A 15234-nucleotide genomic window follows, 5' to 3' on the forward strand; every position below is an offset into this window, starting at 1 on the left:
GAGAACACCATGAACAGCATGAAAAGGCTGATAGGACACTGAAAGATGAACTTCCCAGGTCGGTAGGTGCCCAATATGCTATGGGAGATCAGTGGAGAAATAACTCCAGAAAGAAGGAAGAGACGGAGCCAAATCAAAAACAACACCCAATTGTGGATGTGACTGGTGATGGAAGTAAAGTCCAATGCTGTAAAGAACATTTCATAGGAACCTAGAATGTTAGGTCCATGAATCAAGGCAAATTGGAAGTGGTCAAACAGGAGATGGCAAGAATGAACATTGACATTTTAGGAATCAGTGAACTAAAATGGACTGGATTGGGTGAGTTTAACTCAGATGACCATTTTATCTACTACTGTGGGCAAGAATCCCTTAGAAGAAACGGAGTAGCCATCATAGTCAACAAAAGAGTCCAAAATGCAGTACTTGGATGCAATCTCAAAAATGACAGAATGATCTCTGTTTGTTTCCAAGGCAAATCATTCAATATTACGGTAATCCAAGTCTATGCCCCGACCAGTAATGCTGAAGAAGTTGAAATTGAACAGTTCTATGAAGACTTACAAGACCTTCTAGAACTAACACCCCCATAAAAGGTCCTTTTTATTATAGGGGACTGGAATGCAAAAGTAGGAAGTCAAGAGATACCTGGAGTAACAGGCAAATTTGCCCTTGGAGTACAAAATGAAGGAAGTCCAAGGCTAATAGAGTTTTGCCAAGAGAACGCACTAGTCATAGCAAACACCCTCTTCCAGCAACACAATAGAAGACTCTACACATGGACATCACCAGATGGTCAATACCAAAATCAGATTGGTTATATTCTTTGCAGCCAAAGATGGAGATGCTCTGTACAGCCAGCAAAAACAAGACTGGGAGCTGACTGTGGCTCAGATCATGAACTCCTTATTGCTAAATTGAGACTTACATTGAAGAAAGTAAGGAAAACCACTAGACTATTCAGGTATGACCTAGATCAAATCCCTTATGATTATACAGTGGAAGTGACAAGTAGATTCAAGGAATTAGATCTGATAGAGTGCCTGGAGGACAGAGTTTCATGACATTGTACAAGAAGCAGTGATCAAGATCATCCCCAAGAAAAAGAAATGCAGAAAGGCAAAATGGTTGTCTGAGGAGGCCTTACAAACAGCTGAGAAAAGAAGACAAGCTAAAGACAAAGGAGAAAAGGAAAGATATACCCATTTGAATGCAGAGTTCCAAAGAATAGCTAGGACAGATAAGAAAGGCTTCCGTAGCGATCAATGCAAAGAAATAAAGGAAAACAATAGAATGTAAAAGACTACAGATCTCTTCAAGAAAATTAGAGATACCAAGGGAACATTTCATACAAAGATGGACTCAATAAAGGACAGAAGTGGTATGGACCTAACAGAAGCAGAAGATATTAAGAAGAGGTGGCAAGAATACACAGAAGAACTATACAAAAAATATCTTCATGGCCCAGATAACTACAATGGTGTGATCACTCACCTAGAGCCAGACATCCTGGAATGTGAAGTCAAGTGGGCCTTAGGAAGCATCACTACAAAGAAAGCTAGGAGAGGTGATAGAAATTTAAGCTGTTTCAAATCCTAAAAGATGATGCTACGAAAGTGTTGCACCCAATATGCCAGCAAATTTGGAAAACTCAGCAGTGGTCATAGGACTGGAAAAGGTCAGTTTTCATTCCAATCTTAAAGACAGGCAATGCCAAGGAATGTTCAAATTACCACACAATTGCAGTCATCTCACACACCTAGCAAAGTAATGCTCAAAATTCTCCAAGCCAGGCTTCAACAGTACATGAACCATGAACTTCCAGATGTTCGAGATGGTGGATTTAGAAAAGGCAGAGGAACCAGTGATCAAATTGCCAACATCAGTTGGATCATCGAAAAAGCAAGAGAGTTCCAGAAAAACATCTGCTTTATTGACTATGCCAAAGCCTTTGACTGTGTGGATCACAACAAACTGTGGAAAATTCTTAAAGAAATGGGAATATCAGACCACCTGACCTGCCTCCTGAGAAATCTGTATACAGGTCAGCAAGCAACAGTTAGAACTGGACATGGAACAACAGACTGGTTCCAAATTGGGAAAGGAGTAGGTCAAGGCTGTATATTGTCACCCTGCTTATTTAACTTATATGCAGTGTACATCATGTGACATGCAAGGCTTGATGAAGCACAAGCTGGAATCAAGATTGCTGGGGAAAATATCAATAATCTCAGATATGCAGATGACACCACCCTTATGGCAGAAAGTGAAGAACTAAAGACCCTCTTGATGAAAGTAAAAGAGGAGGGTGAAAAAGTTGACTTAAAACTCAACATTCAGAAAACTAAGATCATGGCATCTGGTCCCATCACTTCATGGCAAATACATGGGGAAACAGTGGAAACAGTGAAAGACTTTATTTTCTTGGATTCCAAAATCCCTGTAGATGGTATCTGCAACCATGAAATTAAAAGATGCTTGCTCCTTTGAAGAAAAGTTATGACAAATCTAGACAGCATATTAAAAAGCAGAGACATTGCTTTGCCAACAAAGGTCAGTCTGGTCAAAGCTATGGTTTTTCCAGTAGTCATGTATGGATGTGTGAGTGGACTATAAAGAAAGCTAAGCACTGAAGAATTGATGCTTTTGAACTGTGGTGTTGGAGAAGACTCTTGAGAGTCCCTTGGACTGCAAGGAGATCCAACCAGTCCATCCTAAAGGAAATCAGTCCTGAATATTCGTTGGAAGGGCTGATGCTGAAGCTGAAACTTCAATATTTTGGCCACCTGATGTGAAGAACTGGCTCATTGAAAAAGACCCTGATGCTGGGAATGATTGAAGGCAGGAGGAGAAGGGGATGACAGAGGATGCAGTGGTTGGATGGCATCACCAACTTGATGGACATGAGTTTGAGCAAGCTCCAGGAGTTGGTGATAGACAAGGAATCCTAGCGTGCTGCAGTCCATGGGCTTGCAAAGAGTCAGACACGACTGAGCGACTGAACTGACTGACTAACTGACAGTTCATGTGGGTGTGCCAACCTGCTGAACTCTGAATTCTCAGTGAACTAGGTTCTCTGAGGACAGTGATTCTAAGATATCTGCCCCACACACCCAAGAGGCCAGGAGAAACCTACAGTCTTGGCCTGAGTTGTCTTCTGTGTCTCTTGCCAGGCACCTGCGGTTCATGGGAGAGCTGGTTATTAAGACATTATGGCGTTACTGATAATGTCAGCAATAGTGGCTGTTGTCTTAGTATTCATGAGGCACTGAGCCAGTCCCTCTGTGTGTATTATCTCATTTAACCTTGAATCTCAAATCTAAGGAATAGAGATTCACTGTACTCTTATTCTACAAATGTGGTAATCACTGCTCTGGTGGTTAAATAACTTACGCAAGGGCATGCAGCCAGTAAGAGATGGAGCCCAGATCTACCGTGATTTGTCTGGCTCCAAAGCCTGGACTGTTAACCATTTCTTGTCCTTTGTTGACACCAGAATCTGTAAGATGACTTATCTGAATATTCAAATCAGAATTGAAGCAGCTCATTGAAGTCTTTAATGACTTAAAGTGGAAACACAGACACAAATCTGCAAATGCTTTCAACGCTGCTCTTGGCAGAACTGCTTCCAGCCACCATCAGTGCCCTCCCCAACATCTGTCTGCAAGTGGCCTTCTGTAGGGAGACTTTTATTTTTAACCACATTGTTGTCTCCACTTACAGAGGAGAAGTAACAAACTGAATTGGAAAAAAAATCGACCCTTGTGGCTTGTGGCTGAAATACATTTTCTAATATAGGAAAGTTGCATGACAACTTTCTGGGGAGGCAGATCCCCAGAGACCCACTTAGAGAATGGTGGTGCTGGGGAAAGCAGGGCTAGCTTCTTAAGGAGGTGTGGAGTGAAGTTCATTAGTAAGGAAGATTTGCATCACTCACAGCACACCCAGCTCTGGCAGATGGGCACCATGTGCTAAAAACCAATCAGTTTCCAAAAAGCGGCCCTGCACTTTCTTTTGGAGTTGGTTAGAAGCAGATATTGCAGGGAAAGCGTTCTGGGCAGATTGGCAGGTGGCTAAGGTTTGAGTGAGAAATTGAAACTTGGAGTGTGTCAGACTCAGTGTGTTTTGGGGGGTCCTCCTCCTGGTGGAGGAGATGTGCTCAGGAAGGAGGAGAGGGAGTGCCATTTTGCTTCACTCCTTCAATTGACCGAGGGGCATAACCATCCCCGGACTTGCAGTCTTGCATGAGGAACAGAGTCTTCAACAATTAATGCCACCATTGTTAAACTTTCCAATTGTTGGATTTTTTTCCTGAATAAAAAAAACGTGTAACATTTTAATAACAGCTGTTTTATTTTTCCTTACTTATTTTTGTGTAGAAAATTACTTTTGCAGAACCGCATGCCTAAATGATGTGTCCCATACATATTAGTGAGATAATGCATGTGAGTGCATTGTATGCCATCTCACAGACTGTAGATGTGCAATAAATGGGAGCTCCTCACATTGTTTATGCTTCCTGTATTTCACAGGAGGACCCTGGGGCAGAGGGAGAGGCTGCTTTGTCCAAGGTTTGTGATCAGCAGTAACTAGACTAACCCAGGGTATCTTGCCTCCTCCCACCTCTCCCCCAGCCAGAGCACCTCAATGCCTGGACCATGCTCTACTTACATAAGCCACAGCACTTAAGGGAGCAGCTGGGGCTGGACTGATTGGGAAAATGTGTTCTTGGCATCACGGCCCAGGGTCCACTGATGTAACCCGGGTGGACAATGTCCGAACTCAGTGACTTTGGGGAGGTGGAGGAAGGTACACATTCATTCACTGACAAGCTGTCGTGTGACCGTGGAGGAGGGAGGTCAGCCGGGTAAGAAACTTATTGGAAAGAAGACACCGCTTCAGGTTGGCAGGAGGTGGGGCAGGAACAGCTCTCATTCGCTGGGAAGGGCCACAAGCCAGATATGGCTCATGCACTTCTCCTGACCAGCCAGCCCTCTGAGGCACATGTGTTATCCCAGTGTCCAGAAAAACATCTTAACATTTAATTCTGGGGCCAGGAAGTAACGTACCAGTCATTCATCCAGCAAATGTTTGTTGAGCTACATCTGTCTACTCAAATGTCGTCAGCACTGGGAGTGCTATGGTGACTTCAGGAGACAGACTTCTTATCTCAGAGCAGCAGAGACATGCAGACACATAGCCATACACACATACATATCATACACACATACATACATACACACATGTCATAAACCTTCTGATATGTGCTAAGAAGGGAAGGAAGAGCATGCACTGAAAGATAGTAATATGAAAGTGCTAGTTATGCATGTGGGGGGACTGATTATAGGGACGTCCTCTCTGAGGAGGTGACATTTACGTGGAAATCTGAGGCAAGTAGGTGTTGACTGTGGGGGAGAAGCAGAGGGAAGAGACTGTATCAGGGCCCTGAGGCAGGAAGGGCTTGGCCAGGGAGCGAACTGAAACATCACCAGGCACTGTGCCTTCAGCGTGGGAGTACAAGAGAAAGTGGCATAAGGTGATCCCCTGGGGCCCTGTGGGCCAAACTGAGGAGATGGGCACTTTCCCTTAATGCAATAGGAGGCCAGTAGAGTGCTTTAAGCCAGCCAGTGACATGAATGGATTTATGTCTTACAAGGATGGCTCTAACTTCCCTTAGAGAATGGATTTCAGAGGGGAGCAGGTGGAGGGAGGATGTTACAGGTGATGGATGAAGATGACTTGGTTAGAATGGTGGCAGTGAAGATTGAGAGGACTGAATGGCTTTGAGATGTAACTTGAAGATGAAATCCACAAGGCTTGGCTGGAAGAAGTCAGAGTATTGGAGGAGAGGTAAGAGAATGGGAGTGGGGCTGGGAGGAGGTGGAAGCAGCTTAGTCCAGCACTGACAGAAGTGACTAGCAGTGGGACCCCGGCAGCTTGGCTTCCTTGTCACCACTGAAGCCAGTCTTGATCTGGATGCCTTTGGTGTCTTATTACAGCAAAATGACGGACAGTTCACGGTGATCCAGCTGGTGGGGATGCTAAGGGGCATCGCCGCGGGCATGAAGTACCTGTCGGAGATGAACTACGTGCACCGGGACCTGGCTGCAAGGAACATTCTGGTCAACAGTAACTTGGTGTGCAAGGTATCTGACTTTGGCCTCTCCCGCTACCTCCAGGATGACACCTCAGATCCCACCTACACCAGCTCCTTGGTGAGTCCTTCTGGGTCTTTTCAGGTCAAAGCATGACAGGAGTAAAAAGTGGCTGCACGTATCGGCGACCCATGGTGGGGCATACTGGGAGGGACTGGGACCAGAGCTCATTTCTCCTCTGGGGAAGCCAAATGCTGGGGGGACCATTCATCCAGGAGAAATGATAGCCACTGGTTGTTCAGGCAAATGTTAGGGCATGGGCTGTGAGGAAGTGTTGGTGTCTCCTCTGAAGCCATGCTGCTCCTGGCCAATGAAAGAGGATGTTTTGAAAAGGATGATTTGGGGGAGTCCAAACATTTGGTCAGTGGCATGAAAGACATCATCTACAGGGAGCAGGCTCCAGTTGGGTTGAGCACTGTGTCATCAGGTGGATTCCTGGTCCTGATTTGGGGCACATGCAGCAGCTAGTGGTAGCCTGCAGTAAGCAGCAGCAGTAAGTGGCAGTTGGAAATGAGACTTTAGTTCCCTGACCAGGCGTCCTAACCACTAGACCACAGAAGTGTGACTAGAGCCTAAATCTCCAGTCCTTACCTACCCTGACAAGAAAGAATTCTGATGAAGAGATAGAAGGTAAAGAGAAAAGTAAAACATTTTTTGCAAAAGCAGAATACATGCAGTAAGACACATGGCCGAACTCTGTGACCCTTCCCTAGGTGCTCATGCACTCCTCAGCCGAGATAGATTTCAACACACAAGTGGCTGGGAGGATAGAAGCAAAACTTATTATGAGCTGGCATCCCCTGACTTTTGACCCCCAAAGAATCTCTCTGCTCATGTGTAGTGTCTCCCTTGCCCCAAGGAGAGAAATATGTGATCTCTTGATCTTTTACTCAAAATTTAGCCCTTCTCTGTTCCTGCCATGATGGTTATTTTAAGGTGTCCACAAGAAACAAAGCCTGGCTATTTCCCTGTTTCTGTTGTTACTTCCATTTTGGAGAGCAAATAGGAGACTGATTGAAAAAGCCTACCTGGGGCCCACCTATCTTCTGTCTCAGGCAGTGCAAACAGGAGGCTAGTTGTAAGTGTCCAGCCTGAAGCCCACTTTTATTCCTGCCCATGAATTGTAAACAGGAGGCCAGTTGTAAATGCCTAGCCTGGAGCCCATCTATGTCCTGCCTTAGTCCTCTTCTCTGTCTCCATTACTTCCAGAAAGCTAGAAGTTTCACAACTTGATAATTGAACAACTACAACATGATGCGTACTCTCAAATTTGTATTTCTATCTCAGCCTCCTCCTCTACAGCCTGAAAAGCTATAATCATCTGTGTCCAACTGCCTAGTTCACACAATTCCCTTTAGAACTTAACAGATCCTCAATGGAGCTCTTGATTTACTCTCCAATCTCTTCTCCCCCATCTCTTCAACTCAGTGGTTGCACCATTCCTAATGGTGAAACCTAGGAATCAGTTTTGAATTCTGTCTGTGCCTCTCCATCCAAGTTCAGTCCTTCCACTAATACTGTGTTGTTGTTGTTTAGTCATTAAGTTGTGTCTGACTCTTTTGTGACCCCGTGGACTGTAGCCCACCAGGCTCCTCTGTCCATGAGATTTCCCAGGCGAGAATATCGGAGTGGGTTGCTGTTTCCTTCGTCAGGGGATCTTCCCAACCCAAGGATCAAACCTGTATCACTTGTATTGGCAGGCATTCTTTACCATCGAGCCACCAGAGAAGCCCTACCCTATTCCTATAGGTTTCTATAAAGTCTGTTCCTTTCTTCTCATCTCTGCTGTTGTTCAGTCACGTGTCTGACTTTGCTACCACATGGACTGCAGCACGCCAGGCTTCCCTGTCCTTCATCATTTCTTGGAGTTTGCTTAAATTCATGTCCATTGAGTCAGTGATGCCATACAACCATCTCATCCTCTGTTGTCCTCTTTTCCTCCTTCATTCAATCTTTCCCAGCATCAGGATCTTTTCCAATGAGTCAGCTCTTTGCATCAGGTGACCAAAGTATCGGAGCTTCAGCTTCAACATCAGTTCTTCCAATGAGCATTCAGGGTTGATTTTGTTTAGGATGGACTGGTTTGATCTCCTTGCAGTCCACGGGACTCTCAAGAGCCTTCTCCAACACCACAGTTTGAAAGCATCAATCCTTTGGTGCTCAGCCTTCTTTATGATCCAACTCTCACATCTGTACTGTGACCCCACCCTATTCCAAAGCACCATTCTCTCTCACCTGGACTGTTACCGTAGCTTGCTAATGAGTCTCCCTGGTTTCCTTTTGTCTTCATACAGCCATTCATAACAGCATCAAAAGTGACTGATCTTCCTAATCTACCCACCAGCTATATCCCTTAAACTTGAAAAAACAATACCTGATTATTATAAAAGTCAGAATAATACAGAGAAGAAAAAAGGATAAATAAGAACCTATAATTCCCTTAAAGCAGGGTTTGGTGAACTTTTCCTAAAGGGCCGTAAAGAAAATATTTTAGACTTTGCTGGCTAAGAGGCCAAATGAGGATATTATGTACATGATTATATAACCATTTAAAATGTAACCCTTTAAAAAAAGTATGAATGCCATTCCTAGCCCCTGGGCTATAAAAAAGCAGGTGACCTGCCAGATTTGGTACTTAGGCAATGGTTTACCAACTCCTGTTCTGAAGCATCAGTTTCAACAGTTAGATGTGTCTGCTTTCACACTTGTATCTTTGCTCAAAAAGAAATTTTTTATTTTATAAAAATGGGCTCATACTGTGCCTGTTTCTCTGTGTCTTGTGTGTCTCTTGGAGATTCTTACTCCAGGTTGCTACTTTGAAAGTTTGTAAACCTTCACACTCCACTAGAGATGTATGATACCCATCTTCTGACATCCTCACCAGCATTGAAAGTAATCAATCTTTTAAAATTTGCTAATCCAAAGATGAAAAATGGTAACTTGTTTTGTTTTAATTGAATTTTCAACTGACTGCTAGAGATCTTTTTGCATAGTTATTGGGATTCATGTTTCTTCTTTCACTAATTATCTATTCATGTATTTACCTATTTTTCTATTGGGTTACTTTCTGGTTTCTTAGAAATGTATAGGAATTCTTTTTATAGTAGAGATATTGACCCTTTTTCTGCCATATATGATACAATTAGTTCCTTCACGTTTTCCTGTACAAAAAAGTACAATTCTTTTTTATAAAGATTGTTTTATTCTATTATTTTTTTCTTTTTGTCTGTTCTGCGTCTTCATTGTCGCACTCAGGCTTAGTTGCCCTGCAGTATGTGGGATCTTAGTTACCAGACCAAGGATCAAACCATGTCCCCTGCATCAGAAGGCAAATTCTTAACCACTGAATCACCAAGGAAGTCCCAGTACAATTCTTTTTTGTATTTAAAAGAATACACTTTTTTTTATATTATTTATGATACCCTTTTCGCTTACAAAAGTGGTTCATATTCATTTGGTCAAAAATATCTATCTTTTTCTGTAGAGAAAAAGATTTGTTGGATTTTTTGGCTTATTCTAAAAGTTCTGTCCATCCCAAGGTTATAAAATGCCTTTTAAAATTTCCTATACTGTTTTATTATCTTGATAGGTTTGATTTATCATGTAGCTATTTATTTAATCCATTCCTCTGTCTATTCGCCACTCCACCCTATTTTGTTGATACATTTCCAGATAAGTTGTAGACATTAGTACACATCACCCATAAACACTTTAGCATATGTCTTTTAATGAGAATATATATATTTCTTTATACTTCTTTCCTTGATTAAGGCAAAATTTGCATATAAAGAAGTACACAGATCTTAAGTGTACATTTACAGAGTTTTAACAAATGCATGCAACTATGTGACCCAAAATTCTATCAAAATAGAGAACTTTGTCATCATACCAGAAAATTCCCTCATGTCCTTCCCCTGTCCCAGATGCAGAGGTGCCTGATCTTTTGACTTTTTTCAACTATAGGTTTCTTTTGTCTCTTCTAGAACTCCTCATAAATGGAATCAGGATGCTCTTCATGCCTGACTGCTTTCTTTTAGCATTCTGAGTAGGAGATCCTTTCCTGTTGCTGAGTGAAGCAGTAGTTTTTTCTTAATTACTGTAACAGTCTATGTTTATTTATCCATTCTCTTGTTGGCAGACACCAGGGCTATTCTCAAATATGATCTTGAATATGTTAGGACATATATTTTTATTGAGTTTTTATGCAGGTAAATATAGAAAATTATATCAACACCATTTTTTGAAGATATTTTCTATATTTTATTGGATCATATGTCATTCTTATCATATGTTAAGTTCCTTACATAAACTATGTTTTGATTCTAAAATCTCCTCCGTTGGTCAATTTATTTACTCTTATATAAGCCCAACCATATTATTCTAATTGTAGTAACTTTTTTAAGTTTTACTTTGATATTATTATTCTGATTATATTAATTTTAGCAATAGTTTTACTATTTGGATAAATTGAAGTATCTTCATTCTTCTTTCAAAAATCTTGGCTCTTTTCAAATGTCTTTTCTTTCAACTTAAGATCACTTTGTCTAGTGATCTACCTAAAACTCTCTAGTAATACATATATACTCACATATGAATTTTGAATGGAACACTATTCTACATTTGGAAAGACTGACATTTTGATGACCTTGAGTCATATAATGTGAGCCAAACATAGAATCTGTATATGCCTTACATTGAAAGTTTCTTGGATGTAAAGCTTCCTATGTTATTGTCCTATACACATTATTTAGATCATCTGTTGTGACTTTGTATATGTTTCTTCTAAATGATGAAGCTTATAAACTCCTAAAACTAACAGCTTTCAGGATCCATTTTACCATATTATTCTTCCATGTTTTTCGTTTTATTCAAAATAGAGAAAATTATCATGTTTGATTACTAAACTATGTTTCTAAAAATGCAGTTTATTCACATGAAAAATATTTATTGATCATCTACTATGTGCCAATCCTGGGCTACAATCTGGAGGCACAATTAGGATTGAAAAGAGACAGCATTACTGTTCTCACATTACTCACAACTGAATGAGGAAAGGGAAGCTTAGTCAGATGCGTACACAAATAAGTGCATAATTGACAGTTGAGATGAGAGTCACTGTGTTCTGTGACAGCATGAAGAAAATAATACATAAGAAAAACAGCCTTATTAGATCTAGGGGAATTAAGGAGAGCTTTCAGAGGAGATGGGCTCCAGCAGAGATTTGAAGAATAAATCAACCAAATGCATGAGGTAGGTCAGAGAACTGAGAAACATAAGCAGTACATACAAAGGGCTTGTGTCAATAGGGAAGGTAGAATTTTAGAAGAGCTAAGAGAGGACATTTGTACTTGACATTTGGGTAAAGAAGGGAAACTGACCAATGAGGTCAGCAGTAGTTACACGAGATGGGGCCTCCTGGACATTTGTGATGGAATTCACTGCCTTAGGGCAATGAGCAGTCTTTCTGTGTATGGGGGTAGGGGTGGGGGGAGAGGGCATTCTGTGTATGGGGGTAGGGGTGGGGGGAGAGAGGCGTGTACACAGATGCACACACATGACCCAAAGGTGATTAATTTCCATTTTAGAAACATAGCCTGGTTTTTCCTCTTGCTTTTTCTTTCCAATATCTTCCCTCCCTTCTTTATAAACAAACAAAAAACCTCTCTTGGCTTCCTTCCTTCTTTCTTTCTCCAAAAGGCCATTTGGCAGGTCCAGTTTAGGTAGATGTCCTGACCTAGAGAAGTAAACCCTAGCAGGAATTGAGACTCATAGGTGAGGGAGCTGGAAACCCGATATGATTGGGATATTAGCTATATATAAGCTATATATATCTGAAAATTATATTGGAGATAATGGAAGCTTTTGGAAAAGGAGGTATAAGTATGGAAAGCATGAAAGCTAGAATGAATTATGTGAACTGAAGCAGAAATAGGGAAAATGTATCCCCTCAGACTTCTGAGGCTTTGTCTTCAAAGTTGCTGTTGAATAAATAGCCTCTCCATGTTTAAAAAAATTGAACTGGAATTGGAGGTATCAGTGTGAAACTTGTGGTTTTCAATATAAAAAGAGATAAATAAATATGAGCTGAGAGTGCCTCAAAGCAATGGCACCCATGTAGCAAAAAATACACCTGGCACTCAGATCTTGGATTCTATATTCTCTTATATACTAAAAGCAACCAGGACTCACTAGCTAAATGGCCCCTTCCAGAGCCTACACAGAGGAAGTATGTACATTGTCTTGTGCCAGAAAGTAAGAAAGTACTCAAAGAATAATGGTAATATGTCAAAACAACACAATACTCAGCTTGAAGGACTTCCCGGTGTCCAAATATAGGATAATTTAGAACTTAATATATACTGATGGTAGCAGATTATAATCTACTGAATAAGATAGGAACTGTGGAGTTAACACTGATATGAATATTAATGAATAAAGAGAAGAAAGAGTGGAAAGAATGATGTTAGTAGAAAAATCACTATTTGGTGACCATCAGATTAATAGTTAAGAAACATCAGTGGATGCTTGTACTTGGGGTGAAACTGGAGAGAGAAATGGGGATCTTACATAGCCTCAAAGTATTTCCCCCAAAATATGTATTACAAAAGAGGAGAAAGTAACTTTACAGAGAAATCTGGTAACAGCATCTGAATCAAATGTTTAGAGTTCACACCACCAATAACAGACACTGTGCCGTTAAGAAGATGCAGTGAAAGAACATAACATTTCAGATACTCTGTTCAAAATGTATAACTTGGGTCTTATCATGAGGAAACATCAGAAAAATTAAAATTGAGATATGCTTTATTAAATGCCTAACCTATGATCTTGCAATTTCAAAGTCATGAGAGTTAAGTAGACCAACAACTGTTCCAGATTGAAGGCCATTAAAGAGGCATGATAACTGGGTAGTACAGATGATCCCTCTAGGGCATTTCTGTGACAATTTTTAAGAATTTGAATGGAATATCTTGATGAAGAGTGTATAGGCATTTTTGGTAGTAATCTTGAAACTTTTCTAGATATTGAAACTTGTTTAAGAATAAAATATATTTAAAAAACATTTACCATGACTCAAATGTGGAGGACAGATGGCAAAAGTGGAAGCAATGTGTATTAGGAGGCTAAGGGCAGTGGGGGTGAATGAAACCCAGAGGAATCGGGAGAGAAACATGGAAAAGACTTGACAGTGGGTGATACTTGGGTGTGAGGGTGACAGAGGTCCAAGGATGACACCTGCATCTTGGACTGTGCCTCTGGGTGGATGGTGGTGCCGTTCTCTGATTGAATGGGGATGCTGGAAAGGAACTGGTTAGAGAAATAGCAGGTTTTGAGTGAATTGTGGGTTTAGTTTAAATAAGTATTTCTCAAATTTTGGTGGGTATCAGGTTTACCTGGAGTTAATAAGGAGCATAGAGGCACAGATTCCCGGATGATTCTGATACAAAATTTTGAAAGACTCTTGTTTAGAAAATTTTGACTTTTATGTGCTTGTAGGCTAAGTAGAGCTGCTGAATAGGCTGCTGGTTATGGGTTTGGAGCATGAGGGAGAAGTCCAAATGAGATGTGCATTGAGGAGTCATCAGCATAAAGACAAGAATCAAAACAGGGGGTGTAAATGTATTTGACTCAGGCAGGAGAGGACAGAGAGGGCAAAGGGATTCATTCTGAGCATGAAGAAGCTCAACAGTGAACAACACAAACACACAAAAATAAAGTAGGAGCATGAATGCTCAACTGTCCCTTTCCTCTAGAGAGGCAATTACTGAGAATTTCCTGTACATCCTTCCCCCTCACTTTGCAGAGTAGGGATCTGAGGCCCAGAGTGATCAAATGAGCTACTCAGTCACAGAGCCTGTTGGTATAGCTTTGGTCCTTCAGTCCAGTCTCTAGACTGTGAGCCCAGTGCTTGGGACACCTGGGCTCTCTCCCTGGCCCCACAGTGTGCCAGACTCCCTACTCATATTGGGTCATTTGTGATGTCCCAGGAAGCCTATTTCTCCTTCTTTCTTTCCCCTTTCCTTCCCAAAGATCCAGAAAAGAAGTGTCATGTTTGCCAACTGGCTCTGCTGGCCTTGGGCGATGTGGAGGTCAGGCCATGTTGCATCACTGCCACTACCCCATCTTTAGGCAGAGGTGGGCAGGCTATTAACTTTCATTTGTCTATGTCTTTTTTCAGCTCTACTTCTTCACAATTTTCAGGGTTACTCTAGGATGGATATATATTTCTCTGGTTGCTTTTAAGATTTTCCCATTATTTTCTGTTTTTAACTTGACTATGATGTGCCTGGTAATGTCTGCCCCCCCACCCCCCAAATTTATCTTTTTGAGATTCTCTAAGCTTCTTAAATTGTAAATTTATGTCTTTCACTATTATTTGGAAATTTTTCAACCACAATTCTTCATATATTATTTCCTGTCCCCTTTTCCCTCCTTCTAGGACTGTAATTACCAATGTGTAGATTGTCCCCCAGGTTCCTAAGGCTCTGTTCATTATTTTCCACTTTGTTTTCTTCTCCGTTCCTCATATTTAAATTCATTGATTCTTTCATTTACCATCTCTATTCTTCTGAAAATGTCCCTCAAGAGATTTTTTTCTGCTATTGTATTTTTTTAGCTCTATACTTTCTTATGAATCTTTCTTTTATACTTTCTAATTGTTCACCGAGATGTCTTGTCTTTTTTATTCATCATAACTATATTTTTCTTTACCCCATTGAGCACAGCCATAGTAACCACTATCATAAATCTAGGTCATCCTGGGGTTGGCATCTTTTTTCCCCATGAAGATGGATCACATTTCTTTGGCTGTTTGTATGTCTAGTAGTTTTGGATTACATGTGTTGTGAATGTTATTATGTGATGTAGAGACTCTGAATTCTGTAACATTGACCCAAAGAGTATTGATGTTTTTGATATAGCAGGAAATTAACATGTTATACTCAACCTGCAGACTCTATTATGTTTGTAGTGGGCAACAGCTCAGTTCCTGTGGCTTTCAGTCTATCTTATGCTTGCATGGTTTAGGAGTCAGCCATAGAATTGAGGAAAGTTTACACCCAGAATTTGGAATTCCATT

The 15234-nt window shown here is 41.1% G+C and overlaps 1 protein-coding gene across 2 annotated transcripts in view; it reads left to right on the plus strand.

Moving 5' to 3' along the window:
* EPHB1 (EPH receptor B1) overlaps positions 1 to 15234 on the plus strand; it is a 451560-nt gene that overhangs the window by 394157 nt on the left and 42169 nt on the right. For both annotated transcript variants that reach the window (XM_043874863.1, XM_043874864.1), the window contains one exon: positions 6000 to 6215. In XM_043874863.1, coding sequence (XP_043730798.1) covers positions 6000 to 6215 — 216 coding nt within the window. The remainder of the gene's footprint in view (positions 1 to 5999; positions 6216 to 15234) is intronic.

Source organism: Cervus elaphus, chromosome 19 (assembly GCF_910594005.1).
Source record: "Cervus elaphus chromosome 19, mCerEla1.1, whole genome shotgun sequence".
NCBI classification, from domain to species: Eukaryota; Metazoa; Chordata; class Mammalia; order Artiodactyla; family Cervidae; genus Cervus; species Cervus elaphus.